Genomic DNA, 18,775 nt, shown 5'->3' on the forward strand with positions numbered 1-18,775 from the left:
ACTGTTCAACCTTTTCTCCTGCCCAGCATATGTTGTCTGGGCCTCGTTGCTGGGGAGGAGTGTGCTGAGGTGTTCTCTGCCAGGTTGCTGTTGTTCCTTCTGCTGATAGGGTCATATTAAAAAGTGTGGCAAGGGGTCAGTATGAAACATAGACACACTGGGCTGAATGGTCTGTTTCTGTGCTGTATATTCAATGTTATTCTATGCTTCCTGTCAAATAACAAAATCACAATCATGAATAACAAGATACTTTAATGAGCACATCAGAAGCTTTGGAAAGGTACGATGCAAGTTGTCGGAAATTTTCCCTTGACTGGACTTGGATTGGGTTTATTGTCACGTGTAATGAGGTACAGTGAAAAGTATTGTTCTGCGTACAGTCTAGACAGATTGTTCCACACATGAAGAGCATAGGACATATAAGATACATGCTAAAGACTTCACAAAAAGTCTTCGGTCTCATGGATATTCATCTGCATCATTGAGTTGACTTCAAATTGGCCCAGTTTGTAGGGAAATACTTTTATAAGAATTTCGAGGAAATTCCACCTGTTCCTTTTTAAAGTTTATTTATCTTTATCTTAATTCAGTCATAATCTGTTGCTTCGCAATTGGGATGTATAAGTTAAAAGTGAAGAAATTCAGTGTTATTAACTTACTGTTTTGCTGTCTGAGAGAATGCTTCAGTTTGATTGGCTGCTTACCCAGCTTGCTGATATCTTTCCTTTTAATAATAATCTTTATTATTGTCACAAGGAGGCTTACATTAACACTGCAATTAAGTCACTTTGAAAAGTCCCTAGTCACCACGTTGCGGCACCTGTTCGAGTACACACAGGGGGAATTCAGAATGTCCAATTCACCCAACAAGCACGTCTTTCGGGACTTGTGGGAGGAAACCAAAGCACCCAGAGGAAACCCACGCAGACACCGGGAGAACGTGCAGACTCCACACAGACAGTGATCGAACCTGGGACCCTGGAGCTGTGAAGCAACAATGCTACCATTCAGAGGGGCACTTGGAGAGGCTTTTAGTTGAACTGTCTTTGTTGAAAGAAAGGGGAAATCCATGCCACAGAAATCATTGGGTTTAGTGGACGGCTTTCTCTGAGGTCAGTGATAAGTGCTGTTGCTTAGTTGCCGGCTTGGAAATCTAGGCCACCATTGACAGGATTGTCCCATTTCAACTGGGGAGCCCCATTATCGACAACTGAAGCCAGCTGACATCTAATAGCAGTTTGATGCAAGCAGCTGCGGCAGTTCATGTAAGTGAATGTAACGCTGCTAAAATGACATGCTGAGCTTTAGAGGCTATTTTAGATTTCTAATGGACTTATGCTCCTATTTCTTGGCATGAGTTGAAATGTCATGTTGTGCACAGTGCTTCCTCTGTGGGAGTATAAGCAAAGAAAGGTCACATTTTTCAGCCACCGCCCAGTCTGTGCTTCATAATGGCCTCTGTGCAAGCAAGACCTGGTCGACATCCAGGCTCAGGCTGACAAATGGCAAGTAACATTTGCACCACACAAGTGCCAGACAATGATCCTCTCCAACACGAGATTCTACCTTGATGTTCAATAGCATTGCCATCGCGGTATCCCCCAGCATGGTAGCATTGTGGATAGCACAATTGCTTCACAGCTCCAGGGTCCCAGGTTCGACTCCCGGCTTGGGTCACTGTCTGTGTGGAGTCTGCACATCCTCCCCGTGTGTGCGTGGGTTTCCTCCGGGTGCTCCGGTTTCCTCCCACAGTCCAAAGATGTGCAGGTTAGGTGGACTGGCCATGCTAAATTGCCCTTAGTGTCCAAAATTGCCCTTAGTGTTGGTTGGGGTTACTGGGTTATGGGGATAGGGTGGAGGTGTTAACCTTGGGTCGGGTGCTCTTTCCAGGAGCCGGTGCAGACTCGATGGGCCGAATGGCCTCCTTCTGCACTGTAAATTCTATGATATGATAACCAACATCCTTTGACAAGAAACTGAACTGGATTACAGAGGCCAGAACAGAGGCCGGTGAGTAAGTCACCTTCTGCCTCCCCAAAGTCTGTCCACTATCATAATATACACTAGTATATCATAGCGCAGAAACACACACTGATTGACATACAGCAAGACTAATCAACACACACATCACCGCAGCCAATCACCAGTTAGAGCACACTCACTATAAAGACAGAGGGCATCAGTTTTCCCGCTTATTCGGGATGCAGCCTCTCAGAAGGACAGAGCTCACAGCTTGCAGCACAGATCATCACCATGTGCTGAGTGCATAGACTGGTTAGGATAGGCATCAGTCTTTAGTTTAATCCAACATAGTGTCGACCCACAGTGAAAGTATGTTCAACAGTTTCTAGCTTAATAAAATAGTGTTGTACTATTTCAAGTGTTGGTAGCCTGTATGTGTTACTGCTGAGGTAAACACAGTCTCCACGGATCCAGAGTACCCAACATATCATGGTACCAGTAGTTGATGTTGGAACTTCTTAGACCTACCTGCAAGTGATCTGCCTTCCACCAGCATACAGCCATCCTGCAAAATGGACACCGTCACTGCAAGACGCAACTCTGGGGTGTGAGGGAGTACTCTCCACGTGCCCGGATGAGTGAAGCTCCAAGAACACTCGCGCTCCCTATCATCCTTGAAAAAAACGGCCCGCTTGATTGGTACCACGCCCACCACCTTAAACACTCACACCATCCGGCACCAATGCACCCTGACTGCAGTGTGTGCCATCTACAAGATGCACTGCAGCCACTCACCAAGGCACCTTCGACAGTACCTCCTAAACCCTCTTTGGAGTGCCTCAAAATCCCGAAGGATCACCAGCATTTGTTGCGCATCCCTAAATACTCTTGAGAAAGTCACAGCGAGCTGCATTTTTGAACCGCTGCAGTCCATGTGGTTCCGAGTGGTGTATCTTTGTTTCGAATAATGTGAGGAACTACGTACAGCCCAGCGAGAAACCAGGCCAGTCGTTGCGCAATCAATTCATAAAGAATATTTATTAAAGTAGAAGAAAAACATGCAACAAAAGACTGTTATGCACTCTGACACTAGAGTATGTGAATGACTAAACACGCCATTTTATCTGAAATTACCTCTTGTTCCCAAAATATACCCACATTCCCTGAACTCACTGAGACATGCCTTTTCTCAATCAACGTTCAATTTTAGTAACTCTTAAGAGGTCAAATCCACTTCATTGTTGCTACCCGATACCGCTTAGGTGACCAGGCCTAGGAAAATGTCTCTTCCTGGTTCGACGAATAGAGGAGAATATCTGCAAACTGCCATGGCTCTAAATGTTCGATGGAACAGGCCTCCGTGGCTCTGATCACAGATGGAAGTGGCCTAAATGCCTGTTGGATGGAGATCTAACCTGCTTCCCAATGAGGATGTTAGCAGTTATACCTTTTACTCTCTTTGATATTCTCCTGTGTGGATTCTGCTGTCTACATCTCTTAAATTCTATGTCTTTAGAAGTTAGCACTTGTATAGCTTCACTGATCTCTGGTAAACAATGTTGCTGATATGGCCATTTGACCTCAATGTCGCTAGACGCCTGCTAATCTTGTCACTGGGCAAATCACATCTCATTATTCCTCTGGGCGTCTGCGAGTCTTGTTTGTCTGTTATTTTGTTTGCATTTCAAGTTCACTGTCGACGTTCATTTCCCAAATTCAAGACGATGGACGGTCTATAAATTGCTTGGTCGCACTGCTGAACTGATGGGGCCCATGTATTTAGGTGTCCCGGTCCTCTTGAATGTGAAGGCACCTTTTGAATGACCCCCTTTGTCAAATTAGTCACCAATGTGTGACTTATGGAGGTAGGAGAGGGATTTACAATCACTCCCCTGCCCCTGCAGCCCAGTCCAGCAAACGCCACCCCACCCACTTCGTTCTGGCCTTGTGGAAGGGACATTCTGCAGGTAGATATGCAGCGAGAAATCAAAGGCTCCTATTGGATGGGTTTCCTGTGGAAGTCTGACCAGTTGTGGCAGCTCAGCCCAAGTATCCAGTTGAGGGCTCAGGACTAATTGCCGTTGGTCACCAGGACTTCTATCTTGGGAGCCCATCACCCCTACTCCACTCAAGCCTGGACCTAGTCTAAACCTTACCTGCCAGACTTCTTCAACCTCGAAAAGAGGTAAATGACAAAGTATTTTTGTGGAGTGTAGAAGACACTGGATGGAGTTGAAAATTAATTGTGGATACATTTCTGGTTGAATCTGAACAGTGATACAAACTGGCAGAAGTCAAGAATAGGGCTTTAATCAGGAAGTACTTAGTGTAAAGGATGATCACGACCTGGAATGGTCTCTGGATCAGTTAGCGGCGGTCAAACCGCTGGAGTCAATCATTTGGGAGTTGGATGCTCTGATGGGCTTGGAGGCACAGTTTACGGCGCAGTTGTTTTGCAAGGTGGTGGGGGAGGGGGAAATGGCATCCCCTTCTGAGTTGGGTCGGGCCCAGTGGTCGTTGAGGCAGAAACCGCGTGCGATCATCGCGCGCTTTCGTCGTTTTCAAGAGAAAGGAAGAGTTCTGCAGTGGGTACAAATCATCAGGATTCCAGATGGGAAGGCCACAATGTGAGGATCTATCAGAATGTTGGAGTGGAGCTGGCCAGGAGGCGGGCAGCTTTCAACAAGGCCAAGGCTTCAGCTCTGCCTTCAACTGCAGCTCTGCCTTCAACACCATTATCCCAAGAAGACTAATAACCAAACTCCACAATCTTGGACTTGACCCCTCCCTGTGCAGCTGGTTCCTCACCAACAGGCCGCAATCTGCCAGGATAGGCAACAGTACCTCCTCCACAATAGTCCTCAACACCAGGGCCCCGCAAGGATGTGTGCTCAGTCCTCTACTGTACTCCCTGTACACACACAACTGTGTGGCAAGATTTAACTCCAACTCAATCTATAGGTTTGCGGATGATACGACTGTGGTGGGCCGTATCTCAAACAACGATGAATCAGACTACTGGAGGGAGATGAATCACTTGGTTGCATGGTGTATATAAAAGAACCTCTCTCTAAATGTTGGAAAGACCAAGGAACTGATCATCGACTTCAGGGAGCGCAGCACAACACACACTCCCGTCTGCATCAATGGCTCCGAAATGGAGATGGTCAATAGCTTTAGGTTCCTGGGGGTCACCATCACCAACAGTCTGTCCTGGCCCACACACATTGATGCAACAGTCAAGAAAGCCCAACAACGTCTCTACTTCCTACGGAAGCTAAAGAAATTTGGCATATCTGCATCGACTCTCTCAAACTTCGACAGATGTGCGATAGAGAGCATCCTATCCGGCTGCATCACAGCCTGGTATGGCAACTGCTCGGTCCAAGATCGCAAGAAACTGCAGAGTGTGGTGAACTCAGCCCAACGCATCACACAAACTTGCCACCCTCACATTGATTCTGTCTACACCTCCCGCTGCCTCTCAGGAAGGATTGGACTGGACAGCCTGGATAGATCGAGGCCTAAGTCTTTGAGCCCTCCTGGGGTGGCAAAGGCACTATTGGCCTTCATGGAGAGGGTGGGGGTGGGGGCAGACGCGCGCAGATTTTTTTCATCCCAATGAGAAGGTTTTTTTCTCTTTTCCCTCCGGTACACCAGGGCCACCCCCAGATCGACTTCTTTGTGGCGGATAGGCCTCTGTGTCCAGGGGTAGCGGGGTATTCAGCAATAGTGATTTTGGATCACAGTCTACATTTTGTTAATTTGATGGTGGGGTTGGGCCTCGCTTAGCGCACCCCCCCCCCCCCCCCCCACCACCACCAGAGGTTGGAGACGCATTGTTGGCAGATAAGGGATTCTGTGAGAGGGTTTGCACTGCCATTGGGGAGTATATTGATTTTAATCGGAGAAAGGAGATTTTGCCTTCCACATTGTGGGAGGCTTTGAAGATGATTATTAAGAACAAAGAACAGTGCAGCCCAGGAACAGGCCCTTCGGTCCTCCTAGCCTTCACCGATCATGATGCCTGTCTAAACTGAAACCTTCTGCACTTCCGGGGTCCATATCCCTCTATTGCCATCCTATTCACGTATTTTTCAAGATGCCTCTTAAGTGTCTCTATCGTACCGGCTTCCACCAACACAACGCGTTCCAGGCACTCACCACCCTTTGTGTAAAAAAACTTGCCTTGCACATCTCCTCTAAACTTTTCCACTCACACCTTAAACCTCTGTACCCTAGTAATTGACTCTTCCATCCTGGGAAAAAGTTTCTGACTATCCACTCTGTCCATGCCCATCACGATTTTGTAAACTTCTATCAGGCCGTTTCTCAACCTCCGTTGTTCCAGAGAAAGCAATCAAAGTTTATCTAACCTCTCCTGGTAAACCTCTTCTGTACTCTCTCCAAAGCCTCCACATCCTTCTGGTAGTGTGGCGACCAGAGAGGTGACCATCTCTTAGAGGGCACATGCAGAGAGGGGCGAAACAGTGGAGAGGCAAAGGTTGGTGGAAGCCGTCCTGGAGGTGGATCGGCAATACCTGGGTGCCCTGATGCCGGAATTGTTGGCAAGCAGAAATAAACTGCAATTGGAGTTTGGGTTGCTGTCGACGGGCAGGGTGGTGCGCCAGCTGCGAATCTCGAGGGGGGCTTTTTATGAACATGGGGAGAAGGTCAGTCATCTGAGGCAGCCTCTCGGAAAATAGTGCAGGTTAAGGACTCGAGTGGCAGGTTGGTCTCCGCCCCAGGTAAGGTCAATGAGGCTCTTGAGTCTTTTTATTGTAGTCTTTATGAATCGGAGAGCCCTGAGAATGGGTTGTCTATGTCTGAGTTTTTGGATGGTTTGTCTATCCTGGGTGGTAGAACGAGAGAGAAGGGAGGAATTGGAGCCCCTACTGACACTGGAGGAGGTCAAGAAATGTAAGGGCCTGATCCAGTCAGCTAAGGATTCCCGATCACATTCTGTCAGAAATTGGCGGGTCAGTTGGTCCAATTTTGTTGCTCGAGATGTTGAATGACTCCTTGTCTAGGGTGATACCGCTGGCCATTTTGGTGCAGGCACGATTCCTCTGATTTAAAAGAAAGATAAGGATGCAACAGAATGTGGGCTCGTTGCCCTATCCCCTTATTGAATGTGGATGTGAAGTTGCTGGCAAAGGTTTTGGCAATGGAATTGGAGCCTTCCCTTCCAGGGGTTATATCAGAAGAACAGCCTGGCTTCGTTAAGGGCAGGCATTTGTCGGCCAATATTTGGCAATTGATTAATGTTACACTGTCCGCCTGTCCAGCCCCCGAGCCAGAGGTAATTATTTCATTTGATGCGGAAAAGGCCTTTGAAAGGGGAAATCTGTTCAAAATCCTGGGTAGGTTTGGGTTTGGTCCAAGGTTTCTATCTCGGATCCAGCTCCTATATAAGGCCACCACAATGAGGGTGCATACCAATGCTTTGAGCTCGAGATCCTTTCAGCTGAAGGGAGAACAGGTGCGAGCGTTGTTTATGGGTTCCGATGAAGCACACGCGCATGTTCTGGTCTTACCCTAAACTGGTGAGCTTTTGGGTCGTCTTCTTCAGCACCATGGTCAGGAATTCTTGGGGTGGAGGTGGAGCCTTGCCCTTTGGTGGCTATCTTTGGGGTCTCGGACGCGTTGGAGCTGCAGACGGGGGTGAAGGCGGATGCTCTGGCCTTGGCCTCGCTGATAGCCCGCAAGGCACGTTCTGCATGGGTGGAGGACTCTGGTTCCACCCAGTGCTTCATCGTGGTTAAATGACCTTATGGAGTTCTTGCATTTAGAAAAGGGCAAGTAGGTCATGAGGGGGTCGGCAGAAGAGTTCTATTTGAGGTGTCAACCTTTCATTTCCTTTCCCAGTGAACTGGTCACCGTCAGATGTTAGTGGTGGGAGGGGCTTTGGGCTTTGTTTTGGGGTCTTTGTATTTATTTTCTCTTTGTGGGGGAGGGGGTGATGGAGTGTATAATAATAATAATAATCGCTTATTGTCACAAGTAGGCTCCAAATGAAGTTACTGTGAAAAGCCCCTAGTCGCCACATTCCGGCGCCTGTTCGGGGAGGCTGGTACGGGAATTGAACCGTGCAGCTAGCCTGCCTTGGCCTGCTTTCAAAGCCAGCGATTTAGCCCTGTGTAATTGTTGTGTAAGTTGTTTTTTTTCTTATGTTGAAAAATTTATCTTAATAAAAGTATTTTTAAAAAAGGACAATGGGATGAGAAACATATCAGCCATGATTGAATGATGGACCAGACTCGATGGGCCGAATGGACTAATTCTGCTCCTATATCTTATGGTCTTATGGTATTATCCACAATATTACCGAATCTCCGGAGAGCCCTAAAGCAATTGGACTCAATTATTTCCGTGTCAATACTGGCTAAATACAAACCGGTGCATTGCGCAAGCTAGTTTGATGTGGATTTTTAGATATACAGCTGCTCAGGGATAATGATTAAAATTACAGATTAAAGGAAAATACTTCATTAAACTCACGCATTTCAATTTTTCACAGAGTAATGGTCTGAGTTAAAGAATTCTGTTCCCAAAGCAGCTACAAAAATCCCTCTATTCCACTTCCTAAATTTGAAATGTTGACTCACAAAATTGCAGTAAATCCGTGAACTTGCATTCCTCCCTTACTTGCCATTAAAATTCTGATTGTCTCAGAATTGCTCTGCACTGTCTCTCCAAGCGGATCGCATAGAGTTTGGCCTCTGGAGTTTAAGTAAGTCTGGAAGGGATTTATACAATCTATTCGATCAATTGGGTTTTAAGGGTAAAATGGCTTGCTACAGGGCCCACCTTCGCAGACTGAACAGCATCGAGAATATGGTCAATTTAATTACTGTGATGTGGCGATGCCGGCTTTGGACTGGGCTGGGCACATTAAGAAGTCCTACAACACCAGGTTAAAGTCCAACAGGTTTGTTTCGAATCACTAGCTTCTGGAGCGCAGCTCCTTCCTCAGGTGAGTGAAGAGGTGGGTTGCTAAAACCACATATATAGACAAAGTCAATGATGCAAGATGATACTTTGAATGCGAGTCTTTGCAGGTAATCAAGTCTTTGAAGGCCTCAGTAATTTAGTTACTGACTTTTGACAAAGCAGAAAGGTTGAAAAAAAATGGTCTGCAACTACATGATCTGAACATAATGTACATTACAATGATTTGCAACTTTTAGTTCGCTTTTAAGTTCACTGTTTGGGATTCACAATGCACTACAGATCAATCATATCAAGACATGGATTGTTCTTTCAAAGTTAATGTGGTTTCAAATGCACCCATTCACTGGATTGGTAGAACACTGAAAGAGTTCTAATGTGGCAACTGTTCAGGCGGTCTTTGAGGTTGGGAAGTCGACCGCGCAACCTTCCATAAATTCCGTCTTACAACAAATTGACGTCCAGCAATGACGAGTCCACTTGCTGCTGGTAGCAAACAAGATGGTTTTATTTGTTCTGGAAATGGGGACATTCTCAAGAACAAAAAGTAAGAAATGAGATGTGGTTGAGGTTGGAGGTGTTTGCGCATATCCGCTCCACCGCAGGTTCATTTACAAACACACAGCTATAGCGTGGGTGTTAGAGCAAAGCAGAAAGCGGCAGTGATTATTAAAAAATTTTTTTTTTAAAATTTAGAGTACCCAATTAATTTTTTCCAATTAAGGGGCAATTTAGCGTGGCCAATCCACCTACCCTGCACATCTTTGGGTTGTGGGGGCGAAACCCACGCAAGCACGGGGAGAATGTGCAAACTCCACACAGACAGTGACCCAGAGCCGGGATCGAACCTGGGACCTCGGCGCCGTGAGGCAGCAGGGCTAACCCACTGCGCCACCGTGCTGCCCGAAAGCGGCAGTGATGGCCCAGCTCTTAGACTGTACGTTTTCAGAGCACATTGATTGCACTGTCAGCAGATTACAGCAAAGAACATAACCCCCACCAAAAAAATAACATGCCAAGTGGCCAATCTTGCTTTGCCCCAGTTGGGCTGAACCGGTTTTGTCCCTTCTGCTCCAGGTTTTTCTTACTTGAGAACTGCAAGACATTTTTAAAAGTCATTATTTCCTCTTTAATTTGCATAGTGGTTCCCCTCTTCAGAAAAAGAAAGGCTTACATTTATAGTATTTTTTCAAGATCACAGACAATAAATTACTTTAGTGCAGCCACTGTCACAAGGTGGGAAACATGGCAGCCAATTTGCACCCAGCAAACTCTCACAAACCGGCAATGTGATCATGACAAGATAATCTGTTCATTTTTAGTGGTTGATTGAGGGATTAAAATATTGGCCAAGGCACCAGGGACAACTCACTCCACTGCCCTTCTTTCAAAATGGTGCCAGGGGATCATTTACACCCACCAGAGCAGATGGGCCCTTAGCTTAAAGCCTCACCTGAAAGGTGGCATCTCTGACCGTACAGCAGTCCCTCAGTGCCGCACCGGAGTGTCAATTTGTTTTTTTTTTGTTCTCGGGAGAACAACAGCTGGGTGTTTTGGGTGGATGCGTTCAGAGGGAATGGGAGTGGGATTTGCAATGGCGGATTGAGCTAGATCCCGAGACCACCTCTGGAACTCTTGAGTCTTGGGGATTTATCGATTATAACTACTGCGGAATCTGGTCGACTTAATTATTATCTTGATTATCTAATTCCTATAAGATTTAGCTGGGTGCAACGGGCTTTTGAAGGGAATGCAGAAGCTTAGCAACAGCCCAATCAATGCAAAACTCCTCGCCATACACAGCTTCACTCCTTAATAGTGGACATTTTGAATTCTTGTTTCTACTTTTTCCTGGGCATCTTTTCTTCTTTAACCATAGCTTCAAATTCTGGAAGAAAGAAGATATGGAATGAATAGAAAACTTACACAGCCTCCAGTTCAATTGTACATTCTCATTTGTTTATAGATGAAGGGTTTTTATCATTAGCCGTGCGACCTCGTTTTTTTTTTCAAGAGTTATACTTTATTCACAAAATTTGTGCAAGTGCATTGCCTAACAGTATGAACACGTAGGACAGTACGTGACACTCTCACGAAACGTACAATTGCAGTTTATATGAACAATATACATTTACAATTTATGTTAAAACATCCCTCCAAGGGGCTTTGCAAGGGTCCAGTCCCATAGTGTACTCCGGCCAGAATCTTAAATCAAAAATATACCTTTTAAAAATTCATAAAATTGCCAAAATGCACTTCATAAATATACGCTGTTGTGGAATTCCAGATCCTACGGCATTGTACTGTGTCAGTCAGCACAAATAAATTAATATATATGTAAGTTAGTTGGATAATATTGAGCTAAATGGGTTGCTAATATTAAAATATATACAGAGTAAAATTTGGGTTGGTGGTACTCATTATTCCATTGCCGCAGGACTTCATTAATGTCCAAAATGGCATCTGGGGAATGCACACATATTTTTATTTTAAAGCAAATCACTTATGGATGCCATAGTAGTGAGGAGGAGTATTGAATGTCTACCAGACGTATGGACAGATGAGACGTTAATCAGAGTATAATACTGATTTAACCCCAGGGGTACCATTTTGGAGCTCAACATTCCAAATAGTGTTTCGAGCTCAAAGATTACAGGTTTTCTAGGCCAAAGTGTGAACTTATTTTAAATTGGCTGCTTACAGAGTGATTCCCTCACGGCAGAGGCCACATGACTACAGCAAGCCAGATAGGGCATGTGGTAATGTGGCATTTTAAATCCAAGACATCATAACGAACAAAAGACACATTTGCATGCACGATCACATATAACTGTGAGTTACCCAGGTTACACATTATACGCCCAGTGTTCCCATGCTTTGACAACTCTTTGTGCGACCTGTCAGTCCCTGCACCTGCACATATGGTTCTGAAGCTGTGCTCTTTTGTGGCATGTGTGCGCTTTGCCGTTGGCGGTTCCTCTGGGTGATGTTCCTTGTCTGGGGAATGCCGTTTACATGGCACTCGTTGCCAATGCATCTGTTGTTGTTGGGGACATGTGGATCTCTTGGATTGATGGTAGTTCTGTACTAGTGTGGCTGGTGCGATCCATTCTTCCAGACTGGCCGACCGCAATGAAGGAACAGCTTGATCAGTCGCGCGTATAGGCCTGCAGTTGTGCCAGCTTATTCGGTTGCTTACTTCCACGGCGTACAATCCAAGTCACCATGTGGGTGACTCCTGTTGAGAACGGTAGAGGTTTGTATCGTGACTGGCTCTCCAATGCTCAGCTCTGGCAATGGTTTAGCAGTCTTGTCAAAATGAAATTTGACTTTCTGTCGTTTCACCGTTATTTTTTCACTCACACATGTTACCTTTCCTGGTTTCAGTAAACTTTTGACTATTGGAAGAATAGTTTGTGCATGGCATGCCATTAGTCTTTGGACTGGACTATTTTCCATGCCTTCAGTCAGCGTGTTTCTCTGCTCAATGATTGCCTTGTATAAGTCTGTGCTAGATTTGCTCAATTTCTTGATCTTCCTTCGGTGATTTTCATTGCTACCACAGCCCTTCCGTTCACCTGGGGATAATGCAGAGATAATGTGTAGCGTTGAATTTCTCAATTCCTTGTGAAGCAGCTAAAGTCTTCACTCATGAACTGAAGGCCATTGTGCCTCATCACAATGTCTGGAATGTCGCAATGACTGAAGGGGGCTTTCGGGCATTCTTCTATTTCTTTGCCAAAGAGCCACCCAGACTCGAAACATTCACTCCCTTCTCTGTCCACAGATGCTGTCAGACCTGCTGAGATTGTCCAGTATTTTCTGATTTTGCTTCTATTTCTCCTGCTGTCGTTGGAGTCAACTCATCTAACTTCCAGTAGTCAGACTAGTCGTCTACAGTGACAAGATAGTCAGTTCCTACTATAGTGAAGGGGCCTTCTCCCAGCTTCGCCCATGGTCTGTTTGGGATGTCATGCAGCAACAACAGCTTTCTAAATTATTTAGCTTGGTACTTGTTACATGAAAAGACCATTTTAAAGCATTTTATAAATAGTTGTTAATAGTTGGAATAACTCATTGTTTCTTATAAGTTAACAGGTGACGTTATTACATTGGCAACAAGGATGGAATCCAGACCCACCAATGGATCAGGTCATAGCACTGGTTCTTGGGATTTCTTCCGCCCACGCAAGTGATCTACATGCGTCTTTAAAACCTTGTCCTGAATTTTAACATCATAGGACACCAGCCCTATTCTGGCCACTGCAACGTCTGGATTCCATTTTCGTCCATTATCAAAACCCTTCGCAAGCACTGGATCCTCAGGAGTTGGGAATTCACCGGAACATGTTGGGACTTGTCCCAGTGAATTCGTGGACCTGTCCCTGATTGGGGAGGTCACGCGACCCCCCCCCCCTTCCCTCAAGGAATGACTGTTAAAGGGGTTAGCCTATTAAAGGGGATAGCTGCCATATCATCCTTTGCCTCTAGGATAGTAAAAATCTTTGTCTGGACAGGTGGTTGCAAAATTCCTTTGCTGATTGGCATGGGGTGGTGAGATCTCTTCAGCACTTTACTTAGATACTTTGGGTCGAAGCACGTGGGGCAGCTTTCCAGGATGTTTCACTGCTACTGTGCTGCTAATCCCGTCTGTGGGAGTTGTTACTTTCTTGATTACTCCCTTCTTTTCCATCTCTTCTGTTTGTTTTTTAGGTTTGGCTTGAGGGGCAGCTGGAACTCTACTTGGCAGTGGCTGAATTGGTTTTCCACTCTTGTCTACTTCTGGATGATATTCTCATGGTAGAGATCCCAACTCTCTAAATTCATCCTTGTACTCCTCTAGGATCTGTTCAGGATCAATGGTTTTGTGTGCGATGGCACATTGTAAATCTCTGTTGGCACATTGAGGGTTTACAGCCCGAACCTTAGGCTTGTTCCGGCTGAGGCGAGTGGTTGTTGTATTCTATTTATCATCTGGAATCTCGACCCTCCTTATTGCCATTGCATTGGGCTGTCAGTTGCTTCACTGGAGTATAACCAAACAAAAATTAAGACCAAGCCAAGGTTGGTACGGTGGCACAGTGGTTAGCACTGCTGCCTCACAGCGTCAGGTCCCTGGGTTCAATTCCAGCCTTGGGTGACTGTGCACGTTCTCTCCGTTTCTGCGTGGGTTTCCTCCCACAGTCCAAAAATGTGCAGGTTAGATAGATTGGCCACGCTAACTTGCTTCTCAGTGTCCCAAGATGGGCAGATTGGCTGGGGTTATGGGGATAGGACGGGAGAAGTGGGCCTAGGTGGGATGCTCTATCGCAGATTGGCACTTGATGGGCCAAATAGCCTCCTACTGCACTGCAGAGATTCTATGGAGACATTAGGACAGGTGAACCGATATTAATACAAATAGTGAAACATGTAGCTGTATCAAATCTGATAGGGGGAAGGGGCTGATGGAGCGGAATATTTATAAAGGGCAGCGCGCCCTCAAGTTGTAAATCATACCTTTGTAGTTAATTCTTCCGTCTCCATCAATGTCTGCAGCTTGGAGCATAGCATCAGCTTCTTCATCTGACAGTGGGACAATGGGAACATTGGTGGGAATTGTCGACAGGATGTACCTGCAACACAACAGGTGATAAGCAAAGGTCTTTTACACCCATCCAGGTCAAAAGCATGCATATTTTCCAAAAACAACTTTCTCAATTCAATTTTGTTGATTCGGTGCATTTGTGGGCGAGAGTCCACATCACTACTCAAGTGAACTCCAGTTTGAGTTTTTTTGCAGATAAGACTTTTTAAAAATCAAAGCAAAATACTGAGGATGCTGGAACTCTGAAATAAAAACAAAAAATGCTGGATCAGCTGAGCGGGCCTGGCGGGATCTGTGGAGAGAGAGAAAGAGTTAACGTCTCAAGTCCTGGGGGGGTTCAGATGGACTTGAAAGGTAGGCTTAAAGTATGATCCATTGTGTAGTAAGAATTTCACTGTATGGGTGTAACTCTATTCACGCCAAAGTGTTTCATAGCCAAAGAAGAACTTTGGAAGCCACTGGAATGTGGGGAAACAGAGCACCCAATCTGCGTTCAACAAGCTCCCCCGATGAATAAAGTGACCAGTCGAATCACTTGGCTGAGGGACAAATGTTAGCAATTGGGAAAATTCCCCTGTTAACATAGCCTACGGCACACTTCGAAGGCTTATGTTACATCCACCTCAGGACAGGCTCAGAAGGGGCCTTACTTAGACTCTCTTGTGAATGATGGCACCGCCGACGGCGCACTGCTCCCTCAGCAAAGGGGTGTTGGCCGAGATTGTGTTCCAGTATTCCTGGAGTGGCAAATAAGCTCACAATGCTCTGATTCAGAAGGGCGGGTGCGCTATCCACTAAACCACATGCCAAACATCGGTACGAGTGGAAAGTAGTCACTGAGACATTGCGTTAAAGTGCTTAGTAACAAGTGCTTTGTTACTATTTCACCACTTATGAACGCCTTAATGCATCTTTCATTACCCACAGCAGAAACATTTTCCATTCACTAATATAAAAGACGGATTTCTTGTAGGTTTGACAGGGACAGTCTAAGAGTTTAAAGCTAGATTTTCAGGGATGGAAGTAGGAAACTCTGCTTCATGTGGGAGAAATTTGAAACTCTCGTCCACAAGTGGCATTTGATGCTGACGTAATGATAATTTTTAAACCTGAGATTCCTAGAATTATTTTAGGCAGAAATATTAAGGGGTGCGGGACAAAGACAAGTAAAGACATGGAGTTGGGTTGGAGGTAAACCATGATTGCATTGACCGACAGAACAGACTCAAGGGGTTAAGTGGCCTGCACCTGTTTCAGTTCCTATCTATGTTATGTTTGTACAGCAGTGGCTTGAAAGTATCAGGTTCTCATAGCAGGAAGGTATCAGACTTCAGAACTATTAGCGAATTCCTTTGAGAAGGCCCAACCCTATTTAAGTGCAGAACCTCAGAAGGAATCTTTGACCCGAACAGTTATCTATTCCTCCACCGTTCCACCCTGACCAAACAATTCTGGTTGTCACGGTAATGAACAAAACCCTAACAAAATCATTGGATCACACATTGGTTCTGCCAACCCTCCGCTGCGTTGAGATATTTACCTCCGCTACAACCTTTGTGCAGGCAATAATTGGTCAGTGTGCTGACATCAAATTCGTTCATCGTGAAATCTTCTGGAAGTACAAGCAATTTAGTAGCAATGAGCCTCTGATGCTTCTCGGCCAGTTGTCTAGTCTCTAACTACTTCATGAATTGTCAAGAAGTTTGTGACTCTGGCTTGCGTAGATGATAGCTCAATAATATTTGATTAAAGTTTGACTTTTTGATTATACGCTGCGCATGTAGGTTAGCTACGCTGGTAAGGAGCTGCCGATGAAGGAAGACAGCTGTTGAGTATGCTGAGGAGGCATCCAACAAAACAACATGTCACTCAAATATGAAGGACATACAAGGCTGCTGACAAGTACTATCTTAACCATATTGTCAGCGATTTGTTTCACAACAGGCTCAAACACGAGTGAGGTTGAATATATGTCACACTCTTTGTTGTAGCCGTAAAGCGAAAGAATCAGAGGTGACACACGTTGAGTTTGGGTGACATAGTGTAAGGGGTTTATGATTAGATGCTGTTCAAACAGGGCACAATGGTGAACACACCAAAAGGCCGCAAAATGTTCCAATGATGTAATTGCATAACACGTGACATTACACCAGCCAATGGTATTACTCTGATACATAACACCCCTCCCTTTTTGCTCGTGTTGTGTCTGCGGCATTAAAAAACATTTTTTTAGAGTACCCAATTATTTTTTCCAATTAAGGGGCAATTTAGCATGGCCAATCTAGCTACCCTGCACATCTTTGGGTTGTGGGGGTGAAACCCACGCAAACACGGGGAGAACGTGCAAACTCCACACGGACAGTGACCCAGGGCCGGGATTCGAACCCTGGTCCTCAGTGCTGTAGGCAGCAATGCGGCATTTTTACATAATCAAACACTTTGACACAGATCCAACACATTATGCCATAACTAACATTGTTACATTACGGATACATAGGTACATTAATAGGACAGTCTCTTGGATGGAAGTCTGTCTCATTTTGGCAGAAAACGACGTTCAGGTACTTCGCGCTTAGGGTTACTGGGAGTCTCTTCTGGTACTCTGGCAAAACCAACTCAGAAACTGGCTCTGTTTGTGGGGATGATCCTGTTGTAACAAATACCCTAATTTCGGCAGTTGTAATCCTCAAATCGGGCATGTCACTGTCCATACTCTCTGTGGTGAAAACACCTGGTACATGAGGTTTTAGATTAACCTTGCTGCCATGTTTATGAAGGTACAATCCTGCAGCAGCTGCTTGTGGGCCATCCCAATGCAGTTAGAATGAAGGAGTTGGCAAGAAGCTATATCTGGTGACCCAGGGTGGATCCCAAATAGAGGAGAAGGTGGGGGTTCTGCCAATCCTGTGCTGCGTTGAGACATTTACCTCCACTACAACCTTCCTGCAGACAATAATTGGTCAGCGTGCTGACACCAAATTCATTCATCATCAGTTTGTACAATATATGAAATCGCACCCGTTTTGGCGAATACAATTGCTGGAGTCCATTTTTCATCTGAGGTGTAATTTCTCACAGGAACATGTTGCCCACACAGTCGAAGACTCTGCTTTTGGAATCTTGTTCCCTTCCAGCCACTTGTATCTGATGTTGTTGCCTGACTGCCTCTGAAGTTGAAGCGGGAGTCAAAAGGTTGAACTTTGTGCGTCATTTCCTTTTGAACATCAGTATAACCAGTGAGCTTTGTGTTGCTGAATGCAGTGTTTCTGTATTAGATCATAGAATTTACAGTGCAGAAGGAGGCTATTCGGCCCATCGGGTCTGCACCGGCTCTTGGAAAGAGCACCCTACCCAGGGTCAACACCTCCACCCTATCCCCATAACCCAGTAACCCCACCCAACACTAAGGGCAATTTCGGACACTAAGGGCAATCTATCATGACCAATCCACCTAACCTGCACATCTTTGGACTGTGGGAGGAAACCAGAGCACCCGGAGGAAACCCACGCACACACGGGGAGGATGTGCAGACTCCGCACAGACAGTGATCCAAGCCGGATTCGAACCTGGGACCCTGGAGCTGTGAAGCAATTGGGCTATCCACAATGCTACCGTGCTGTACATCATTAGAAAGTTACTGATGATCGAATTGAGAACATTTATCCCTCGAAACCTTCAAACCTTCGCTTTAGTGATTGTACAAAACGTTCAGCTAAGCCGCTGGATGGCAGACTTGATATGGCGGATGCCCACATTCCTTCAGGTGGTCCTCGAATTCGGCTGATGTGAACTGCGTACCGTTATCGCTCACAAGTTGTTCAGGTTGCCGGAATCTTGCAAATACATTGTAAAGCCTTTCTATGGTCTGTTCCCTCGTTGTCAATTTCATGATTGTAACTCCGGCCTCTCCAACTGCACGTCAACCATGACCAAAATCACGTGTCCTTCAACTGGTCCTGCATAATCGACACGGACTCTTTGCCATCGCATGTTAGGCCTTTCCCAAGGATGCAAAGGTTTACAGTGGAGGTACATTACTCATGTACACTGGTCCCTCAAGGTAGCAGAACAGGCAGATACAGTGGTTAAGAAGGCATATGGTACGCAGTGGTTAGCATTGCTGCCTCACGGCGCCGCGTACCCGGGTTCGATCCTGGCCCTGGGTTACTGTCTGTGTGGAGTTTGCACATTCTCCCGGTGTCTGCGTGGTGTTGCCACCACAACCCAAAGATGTGCAGGCTTGGTGGATTGGCCACGCTAAAATTGCCCCTTAA

The 18,775-nt window shown here is 45.7% G+C and overlaps 1 protein-coding gene across 1 annotated transcript in view; it reads right to left on the reverse strand.

The window, feature by feature from the left end:
* Positions 1 to 10,302: 10,302 nt before the first annotated feature.
* LOC119953661 (parvalbumin-like EF-hand-containing protein) overlaps positions 10,303 to 18,775 on the reverse strand; it is a 29,839-nt gene continuing 21,366 nt past the window's right edge. Inside the window, exons 4-5 of the mRNA XM_038778149.1 lie at positions 14,413 to 14,528; positions 10,303 to 10,801 (exon numbers count right to left, since the gene is read on the reverse strand). Of these exons, the coding sequence (XP_038634077.1) occupies positions 10,755 to 10,801; positions 14,413 to 14,528 (163 nt within the window). The 3' untranslated portion in view covers positions 10,303 to 10,754. The remainder of the gene's footprint in view (positions 10,802 to 14,412; positions 14,529 to 18,775) is intronic.

The sequence above is a fragment of the Scyliorhinus canicula genome, chromosome 18 (genome assembly GCF_902713615.1).
Source record: "Scyliorhinus canicula chromosome 18, sScyCan1.1, whole genome shotgun sequence".
In the NCBI taxonomy this organism is placed as follows: domain Eukaryota; kingdom Metazoa; phylum Chordata; class Chondrichthyes; order Carcharhiniformes; family Scyliorhinidae; genus Scyliorhinus; species Scyliorhinus canicula.